Raw genomic sequence first — 10,040 nt, 5'->3', positions numbered from 1 at the left:
TAAGAGGCAACACTAGCTTTATTAAAGATCATAACATTATCATTTATTAAAGAAGGGGGGGAAAGCACAACAAAAAAAGAATTGTTTTGTGATTCTTTTTTTTGGGGGGGGGGGGGATAGCTTATACCAGCAAAATCCTTTCTCTCTGAAATGAGCTAGTAAAAAGAGCATAATCTTTATTGTATGAAATAGCTCAAGGTAGGAAAAGGAGCACACAAACATTTCTGGATATTAAAAAATTCAGTGATGCAATCAGCAACATTCAAAACTGCTGACTATACAATTACAAAAATGGAATCACGTTTTAACAAAGTGTTTTAAAAGCTCATCATATTGAACAGGCACAATGTTCTGAAGGCACAGAAATTTCCATGGGTTTCTGAACATCCTCACCCCCACCTTCACAATTTACAAACACAGCAAAAAATATGAGTTCAGAGGGGGGTTTTTTTTGTGTTTCCTTTCCTTGTTCTAAGTGGCTAAGTCAAGCAAATATACGGAAGGCAAAGTAAACATGTGTCATAGCAGAAAGGCAAGATGAACTGTAAGCTGTGATTCTCCTGTAGGACATTTCACAAACGCGAGGTTCGTCCAGACTTTCGGTCGGTAAGCCTCACTGCCTCCTGCCAGCACGGATGTCCGGCCGCGGCCGCACCTGCCCAGGCTCTTCCGCATGGTCCCAGGACGCCAGGCAGGATGCTCAGTGTGGGCAGCCCGTTCACATCAGGGAGCGTTTATCTGTGACATTTTCTTGGTTTTGTTTATTAGATGTAGTGACACTAGTTTGCTATGAACGCGCACACTAGTATTGTTTATTACACCGATTTTCAACTAGTGAGCCAAAAGAACTTTAAAACGTGCAATACCTGACTGTTTAGCTCAGACACTGACCTCTTCTCCCTTAGATCGCCAAATAAAAATGACAACAACCAAAAACAGTCATCCAGTTGGAATGAACCAAAATTACACCTATCCTTTTTTTTTTGTCAAATTGTCAAAAAACATGCTTTTTGGCGTGCCGCAGAATTTTAGCAGTTAGTTTGTGCCACGCGATGAAAAGGCTGAAATCGCTGGTCACAATGCTATGGACCAACCTTTGGCTTCAAAGAGCCGATCCCTCCTGTCCCATGGACTCCTCTTCCCTGCTCGTAGCTCGTCTGAGCTACAGGATGCTTCGTGCATTTCTGAGCCTGATCAGCTGGCCAGCTCCTGCTAGGGGGGCGGTAATTGTGTTCTGTCCATGTACTCGGGCTCTGCTGCCCCCACTGGCCTCCTGGGCCTCTCCGGCCCTGGAGCGAGGAGCCTGCGGGCGCTCCGGGAGCGGTGCCAGTGCACGCCGGAGGTCACCCGTGCATCGGAGTAGAACTGGAAAGCGGCCGAAAGGGGAACTAGACACCCTGTATCTTGAGTGAACTGCGATTAAATACCTTGCACAGCACCTTCCCTCTTTACTCAAATAAAACCCTCAAGATCTCAGAATTTCATCAAGTTTTGTGTTAGAAGGTACTTTAAACACATAATTTAACCTCCCAATGTTTTAAGTAAGGACTTCCAAAAAGATCTGGACTTCTAGATCTAAATTCTTCTGTTAATGTCTTATCAAGAGACACACGGATATAAATCTGCATTTAACTTCTGAGGGAGGTCTGTTAGCTTTTTAAAAAATAATATCTGCAAAGAAACTACTGCACATCGTACATCAAAAAATACTTGGGTTTTAAAGTCAAAACTGTATCAGCAATCTAGCCACGTGGCTCTATGAGCCTGCACACTGACTTGCTGTGCAGCAGTGATCTGAGGGGAGAGGGCTGGCCAGGCTGCCCCACAGAGGGGTCCCCGGCCACAGCACTGCAGCCGTTCCTAACTCATTCCACGTGGTTTCATCACTCCCGCGGCAACAGCTGTCACCTGTGGCGCTCCCCAAGCCAGACGCAGCCAGAGCAGCATGCCCACACCCCTCACACCCCTCACTTTAAGGTATGCCCCACTTCTCCATTGCATTTAGAACACACACTGCCTGGGGTGGGAGGGAGGGTCAGTGGGTAAACAGCCCACAGTCACCCCACCAGCGACAGAAGCTCCTCGCACTGGTAAGCACCGTGACAATGCTCAGCTGGGGGCAGTTTGCTCTTCCCAGAGATGAGGCGACCTGCCTGGGAGAGGGGGCCGAGGAGCCAGCGGGCCTGGGCAGCGGTGGCCGGGGCACAGCCACACCGAGGAGCCGAGACTAGAGGCAGAGGGAACCGTCTTTGAGAGGGAGACAGGAGGTGGGAGGCAGGCTCTGAGGGGCGTGGAGAGGCCAGGAGCTTGCTGGCCAGCTGCTCCCAACCTCCCAGCACAGCGGCCTCAGGGAGCAGGGCCATGGAGGAAGGGGCGGGGGTCCTGCTGCCCACAGCTGAACTGTGACCTCAGGTGAGCGCATCCCGTCTGCAGGTGTCACCTCAGTGGTTCCCTCCACTCCCAAAATGCAGTGGTCTCTCCCCACAGCGGTGAGCATGCAAGGCAGGGGAGCAGGACGACCCCGACAGCCCCGGGTCCGAAACCCCAATTCCCCACTCCCCGTCTCTGCCACCCACGAGGTTGCTGTAAACCAGCAGTTGCTTGGTAACGGTGTTCAGCAGATTTGAAATGGATGTCCTCCTCCCACAAAAACAAGTCTGAAGCAAACAAAGCACGGGCAGCAGCAGGAGAAACAGGCTTCTGGAAGGTCCTGGAAGGCAGGCTCACGCCCGCGCTGCCCACGTGTCCTGACTGGAGAAGTTGGAGCAAACTGGCCAGAGTCAGGGCAAAGCAGCTTTTCTGCAAGAGCCTTGGGCCCCCTCCTGGTGGGACCCGCACAGACCCCTGAGGCCGCTCCCCTTGAACAATGGAGACGAGACCACCACAAGCGAGTTGCTGTGGATATTAAATGACAGCACGCCTGGCAAGACCTACCGTGCAGACATGTTGTACCAGGGCACTGCTTTTAGAAAAGTTAACGGCCAGAGACATGCACCTGTCACCTTCCGCGGCCAACGGCGATTTCTGGGGTTAAATAACGTTACCTCGTTTACTGCGACCCCACCACCATGCAGGGCCCTCTCCTGCCACAGCCGGTGCGGATTACTTACTCCCGTTGGTTAAACATGAGCGATCTGAGGGCCAGAGGTTAGGTGACTTGTTCAACACGGCATGTGGCAGAGCCGCACTCACACCCAGACGGATCTGACCTCAAAGCCCAGTTCACCACCATCTACACACCCTGGTGCATCTTAAAGGCAGTGCAGTGCCCTCCAAGACCTGGACTCTCCAAGAGGACCGGCTGAAAGCGGGTGAGGGACCGCAGCCTCGCCAGGCCCACTCAGACCTCCCAGCACAAAAGGAAAGGCTGGCCGGTCTGGGTCGCAGCGGCAGAGGGTCCGGCAACAGCCCCAGCCAGGGGACCACCTCGGGGTGGAGGTGCGAGCGCGAGCCCAAGTGGGCGGCTGGAGCTGGGCAAGGACAGAAAGGCCCGGTGGAGGTCCTTCAATGCCAAGAACTCTGGCGGCCCAGACAGGACATTCTGATGGTCAGGCGGCAACGGGCTCAAGGACACACAGAGAACAGAGAGGCCACCGGTCAGGGCGCCTCCCAAAGGGGACAGGACCGGAGACACGGCAGTGACGGAGATCAGGACCAAGAGGTCACAGGCGCGGAGGGAAGCAGGGACCCAGGCACTGGCGCACCCCAGGGCCACCCCGGGAAACACGGGGTCCGGAGAGGGGCTGAGGCTGGGCACCCGCTCGGGCTCGGCTCTGCCACCAGCCGTAGCTTTGGGTAGAACTGGCAACCTCTCTGACCCTCGGTTTCCTCAACTGCTCAGCAACGAGGCTTGTGAGGACCAGACAAGACCAGGGACACGCGAGCACGTGGGGGTGGACATCCGGCTGAGCTGGGCCTGCCTGCAGCCCACGGGCCGCCTTCTCCAGCGTCTCCAACGCTGGGAATGCCTGGAGGTCAGGGCCCCTGGGGCTGTCTTCCCACCCTCTCCCCCCTGGCTCCACTCCAGAACGGAAATGAATGAAGAAAAAATACAGAGAACAGCAAACACGTTCCCCTCCTGTCGGCTCTCGTCCCAAAGGAAAAGCAGTGTTTTCTCGGGGGCTTTGTTCTCGAACTAGTTCCAGGAGGTCGTGAGGAAAATAAGCTAGAAAACCCAAGAGAAAAGGGTGTGCGCTGATGTTACAGACCCATCCCAGCCGGGCGGAATCTGCAAGGGCTGATGTTCAGATTCAGAAAGACCGCTGTCACCAGAGGGCTTCTTCCCTGCCCTCCCCCTTCCCCCCCACTTGCTCTGCAGGGGCACAGCGGCCAGGGCGGCTGGCAGTCACGGGGTCCCAGACCCGGAGAACAAGCATGCACACACTGTGTGGGGCCTGGGTGATGGTCCCCGAGCTGAGGGACAAGTCTATAAAGCCCCTGTGGCCCCAACGCTGTCCCTGGCCGCCGCACCCTGCGTCCCTGGCGGGGGGGTGGGGGGAGGAGCTGCCTCACCAGCCGGCAATCCTGGCTCCCGCGGCTGCTCTTGGTGTTCGTTTATGAGAATTCAGAGAGTTCAGGAGGGTGTGAGGAAGAGTCCTCCCGGAAGGCACATGCCCACCCCTCCTGCTGTGCTAGACACTGGGGCTGGGGACACAGCGCTGCCTCCCAGAGCGTCCATACACGTTCAGGTCGCGGGAACCCGCTGCCGCAGGAGGAAAGGCAGGTTCCGTGAGCGAGAGGTTCGAAGGTATTTACAAAGTGTCCGCCAGCTTCCTTCCGAAGGGCCGCCCAAAGCTTTGCGGAACCGGCCGTCCGTTACTCCAGACACGCAGAAAAGCACTTCTTCACAGCGTCCCTGGGAGGAAAAACACAGGGGTCAATGGGAGATGGTCACCCGGCTCCTGCCATTTCCTGGCACCCAGAGTAGCACCTTGCAGAGCAGCAAGCACCCAGACTGTGGGGTCAGACCCCCAGGCAGGTCGCCTGCCTTGTTTGAGTTGCAAATGTCTCATCTGTGAAAAGGGGTGTCCCCACTCACGCTCCTGACCAGCGGTGGGAATGAGGGCGTTGAATGGAGTAGGAATTTGCTAAATGACAGCCAGCGATCATGACGATCAAAGGAAAAGATAGGAAGGAGGTAGAGACCATCAGGAACCAAGGGACGCACCAGGAAGGTGCACTTTCTAGCAACCAGAATCACAGAATGCAGCCGCTCGGGGGTCCTTCATTCTAAGCAAGCAGCCGATGCGCCAAGGGACATCCGCCGGGAGCTCCTAGCACAGGGCACCCTAAGCCGGAGCTCACCGACTCTCCTGGGAACGCAGTGCGAGCCGGCACGGGCAGATAGCAACCAACCGCTGCCCTACTCGGCCACGTGGGCTCGGGCTTCCCCAGCCCGCCCGCTCCCAGCTGCACCTGTGCCCCGGCCCTGGGAGCCCGCTGCAGGGCGGTGAGGGAGTGCACTCCCATGCGCTTGAACAGCCAGATGATGCTAGAACATTTCTAAGCTCTGCTCTGCCTGTGGCCCCAGGAGGTGCTCTGGGTGAGAAAGGGCCCCTCACGGAAGCTCATCCGCACGTCACATTAGGGGTCTGGAAGGCTGGAGCCCTTCACAAAGCCACCGGCCCCCGTGAACGCCAGGGCTTCTAAGTTCTTGTCCAATCACTCCCAGCGTCCACATCACCGTCGGCAACAGACCTGGGGGCGTCAGACGTAAGCCTGCTCCCCCTGCTCACACACCGTTTTTCTTTTTCTCGGCACAGCTTAGGAAACACATGTTGGTTAACAAGAGAGGAACGTAAATTAAATGGTGACATGAGAACAGAGTCAGAGGCAAAGACCACGGACGGTGCCAATGTAAGGAGGTTTGGAGCCAGAACTTAGAGGTGGAAGGGCCGACCCGCTCTAGTCGTCAATGAGCCCTGAGGCCGGAGGGTCAGCGGGCTGCTCACAGGAGCCCCGGCCCTGCTGCCTTCCCTGTACAGGCTCCTCCCTGAATCGTCCCGTGAGATGCTGCAGGAAGACAGCACGAGCTTCCCTCCCTCCACCTCTGGCTCTGGGACATGGAAGTGGTACCCACCTTTGAGAAAATCTCAAAGCTACCGGTTAATGGTGGGCACGTGCACAGACACGACCGATCACACAGAACGTGCAGGCGGCCTGGGTCGATGCCCATCACTGCCTGTATGGGGGCGGGGGTGACCTTAGCTTACTCATCTATAAACAGGTATGTAACACCTGCCTGCTGGTCTCAAAGGGCTTAGGAAAGATAAAAGAACAAGCAATCTCTGAAAACAGTCCATACTAACAGTCCCATGCACACACATCAACATCCCCCAGCGACAGATGTTACACCCGCATACAGCCCGTCTTACCTTGCGAATGGTATGTAGGAAAGGCTATACCTACAAGGAGAAACAAACAGAAGATCAAATTAAATGAAGGGCGCAGACGATTACAGCGGGACAGGCTTCCGGGCTGTAAGAGCTTCTGCAGTGACTTATGGGACCCTCGGGGTGAAGGGTGCGCGTGCACACACACACACACACACACGCGCGCGCGCGCGCACGCGCACATACGTGCACACACGCTATGCCACCGTATACTGGGGGGGGGGACGTGTCATCTGTGTCCAAAGGAGGAGGGCAACACGCCCAGGTGGAGACAAGCCCTGTGACCTCAGGCTCGCGGGTGACCCATTGACCAGCTGAGCCAGCAGGGTCGCCTCTAACAGGCAGGTCCAGAAATCCCGATGGCACACAGCCCTGTCCGGAGAGAATGCCAAACAAGCCCCAGACCCACTATCCTCTTGTATTTCATAAATCCGCAACAGAACACCGCTTCCACCATTGGAAGAAATTGTCTGCTCTGCTCCAATTACTTTTGAAACAAGAAAGAACAGAAAAAAATAAAACCCAGTACCAACTACTCTATGGATGAAACTATAAACAAGCTCTGATTCTTCAAACCCAAGTCCAAAGACACCTGGTGGCCCCAGGCAGCTCAACCCCCTGCCCGGCAGGGAGCCGTGCCCGCCGCCCTGAGGAAGGCCTGGAGACCCCTAGGAAAAGCAAACCGTCAGAGAACGTCAGTGCAGCGGGGATGGCGCCTCAGCCCACAGGGCCGCAGGACCTCTGAAAACTGGCTTTAGAAGCAGTCTACAGCCGTCTCTCCCCGCCCCCCTCTCCTCCGCCGTATCCAAAGTTTCGCTTTCCATGGTGTCAGTTTACCCATGGTCAACTGTGGTCCAAAAATACTAAATGGAAAATTCCAGAAATAATTGAGTTTTAAATTGTGTTGAGTCCGTGATGAAATCTCACGCTGTCCGGCTCGGGACGTGACTCCTCACACTGTCAGCGCCTCCACGCTTCCGCCCGACAGCCACTTAGTTACCAGCTCAACCATTGGAGCCGCGGGGCTGGTGTTCGGGTCCCCTTACTTCACTGACGGCCCCGGAGTGCCAGAGCAGCGACGCTGCGAGTCGGGTCTGCCCCAGGGAAGCCGGGCAGTGCTTCCTGTAGGTGAAGAGTGGGGCAGGCCCCAACTTAAGGCACTTTACCACCTCAGGGCTTCACGTGAAGGCTGGGCACTGCAGTGTGGTATTTTGTACCCACAGAGAGAGAGAGAGAGACCACATTCACATAACTTTTATTATAATGAACTGTGTGTTGTTCTATTTTATTAGTTATGTTGTTAACCACTTGCTGTGCCTGATTTACCGATTACACTTTGTCACAGGTGGGTATGTGTAGAAAAAGGCCTAGTATATACTGTATGGAGTTTGGTACTATCCCTGGTTTCAGGCATCCATGGGGGTCTTGGAACAAACATGTCCCCCACGGATAAGGGGGACGACTATATAAGAAAGACATATGTATGTGGGTACACATTTCTGGCCCCAGAAAACAAACATAAGCGGTCACACCAGGCCTCCAGCGCCTGCTACAAAACATGCGTCACGTCAAAATGGGGCCAGCATTCTCCTCCCCACCTACACTCACCAGGCCTGTCTACCTGTGACTCCCCACAGGATCGTGAAAATACATTCATCCACAAGTCCAAAACTGCCCACAGGAGGGATGGTGCTAAGCTTGCAGTCTCAAGGTCCACGCCACCAAACCAGAGTGTGGCTGACCCCTGGACACTCAAACACTGCACAGTCCTCTAGTCTTTGCATCAGAGCAAAACTTTTCTCCCAAAGTAGATCAGTCGCCCCTGCACTGACCTGTCCGGCAAGTATCAGCCCCTGGTAAGCCTCGAGCGGATCTTAGAAACGTCAGAAGCTACAGACGCCACACATGCCACCCCCACCCACCCTCTCTTTGATGCTGGACCAGACTGAACGGGCCCTGAACCCACAGCCCACGGTGCGTTCAGGTAACCGCATCTCCAGCAGCCCTTCCAGTGGACTTGGCCCGAGTCCCAGTCCCCGGGCCGTGCCCCCAGGCCTCCGGTGCGGATGCTGAAACCGCCCACAGCCACGTGGTTGCCCGTCAGTGGCGCTCCTCGTCTCCTGCTGACAGCTCCCTCTTCGTCCTTCTGTTCAATGAGTCATCCCATCCCAAATGCAATGCTCATTATTTTTCTTACCACTTTCCTTCCTCTTTGATGTCTTTTTGACTCACAGACTATTTTTACCAGCTCTTGTCAGACTTCATCACCCCTGCTCTTACTGGACGAGAGGGGTTAGTAACAGTAACATCTCCAAATCAAGCATGAGCCCAGCAAACAGGCCGCGTTCCAACGGCCTCCCCGGGCCACTCCTGCCGCTGGCCCCCCATTGCGGAGAAGGCTCTGTGCTCCCCCGGCCCTCCTCCCGCAGCACGCGGAGTGTGTCGCTCTGCGGATTCATCCCAGGCCCTGGGCAGGGACTGCTAGCGAAAAGGTTACTCACCACGTCAGGGCCAAAGACTGCAAAATGCAGAAGATGAGGGCGAGCCCCTTGTTGTGCCACTGAAAGGAAAACGATAGGTTCCGTGAACAGGGGTGCCGAGCGCATAAACCAGAAGGATTCAGGGGAATGCAAATACAAACTTACCCAAAAGGCAGAACACAGGGTGAGCGTGAAACACAACTGGAGAGAGAAAGGAAACAATGCTGAGTTACTACAACGACAATGACAACATAGGGGAAAACCATAAAGACTTATTCTTGGCGAACTTACACCAATATTGACCAAGCTGCAGTATTCAGACCCCATGAGGGGCACGGCAGCAAACGCATCCTTCATTTCAAAGCATTTCACCGCCTGAGCACCCACGTTTAGCAGAAAAGTTAAAATCGCCAATAAGGTTCCCAGTAGATTAAAAAGAGAAGGCTCCTTTTCTAATTTCCCCAAAATCTCTGCCCAGCAAACAGAAATCACATTCCTAGTCCCATCCGTCTTTCCACTCAAACTGAAAAGCAGGCTTCACACGTCCCTGTATCCTAACTCCTGCCAAACGTCAGTCTTGAGAGTGGAAGAGCCACGCGAGGACAGAGGTTAACACGAGACGCCGCGCTCACAGGCGACGAGTCGGGTATCTGTGTCCTTGTCACCTAACACTTTCTCTAGGTCCCTTCTTAGAAAGTTCTTTCTACAAGACCCCTGTCCAGGCCACCTCCATCCCCCAACAGGCCTAGGACGACAGGTGCTAGAGCGGCCATCACGCCTGTCACCGCCTCCTTCCGTAACAGTAACTTCCAAAGAAATAAGTCTAAGTATTTCCTTTGTGTCCAGCACTGGGCCCAGTGCTCTGAAGGGACACGAAATGAACAGCAAACGTGGGCATGGCCTTAGAAAACTTACGTATCTGAACAAAGGCAAGTAACACAAACGAATCCAACAGTAAAAGTTTGCTGCCAAGCTCCCAAGGTTACACGACTGTAATGGACAGTGTGTGTGGTCTGGGGTGATTTTGATGGTCGCGTGGAAGCGAACGGGCCAAAGAAATGACAGGCATTCTGGGTTAACGGACAGGGAACAGGGCGATGGCCGCGAGGACGACCCGTGGAAACAAACATGACCCCAAAGTCACAGGACGATGAAAGCCGCCCCCCCC

General features: G+C 54.8%; 1 protein-coding gene across 1 annotated transcript in view; it reads right to left on the bottom strand.

Annotated features, from left to right (window-relative positions):
• Nucleotides 1–10,040, bottom strand: part of SFT2D2 (SFT2 domain containing 2) — a gene marked incomplete at its 5' end in the record, with an annotated part of 14,270 nt that continues 4,230 nt past the window's right edge. Inside the window, 4 exons of the mRNA XM_005880544.2 lie at nucleotides 1–4,855; nucleotides 6,375–6,404; nucleotides 8,894–8,952; nucleotides 9,038–9,073. Coding sequence (XP_005880606.1) covers nucleotides 4,816–4,855; nucleotides 6,375–6,404; nucleotides 8,894–8,952; nucleotides 9,038–9,073 — 165 coding nt within the window. The remainder of the gene's footprint in view (nucleotides 4,856–6,374; nucleotides 6,405–8,893; nucleotides 8,953–9,037; nucleotides 9,074–10,040) is intronic.

This window comes from Myotis brandtii, unplaced genomic scaffold, assembly GCF_000412655.1.
Source record: "Myotis brandtii unplaced genomic scaffold, ASM41265v1 scaffold64, whole genome shotgun sequence".
Classification (NCBI taxonomy): Eukaryota; Metazoa; Chordata; class Mammalia; order Chiroptera; family Vespertilionidae; genus Myotis; species Myotis brandtii.
The sequence above is the reverse complement of the archived record's forward strand: the minus strand, read 5'-3'. Positions and strand labels throughout refer to the sequence as shown.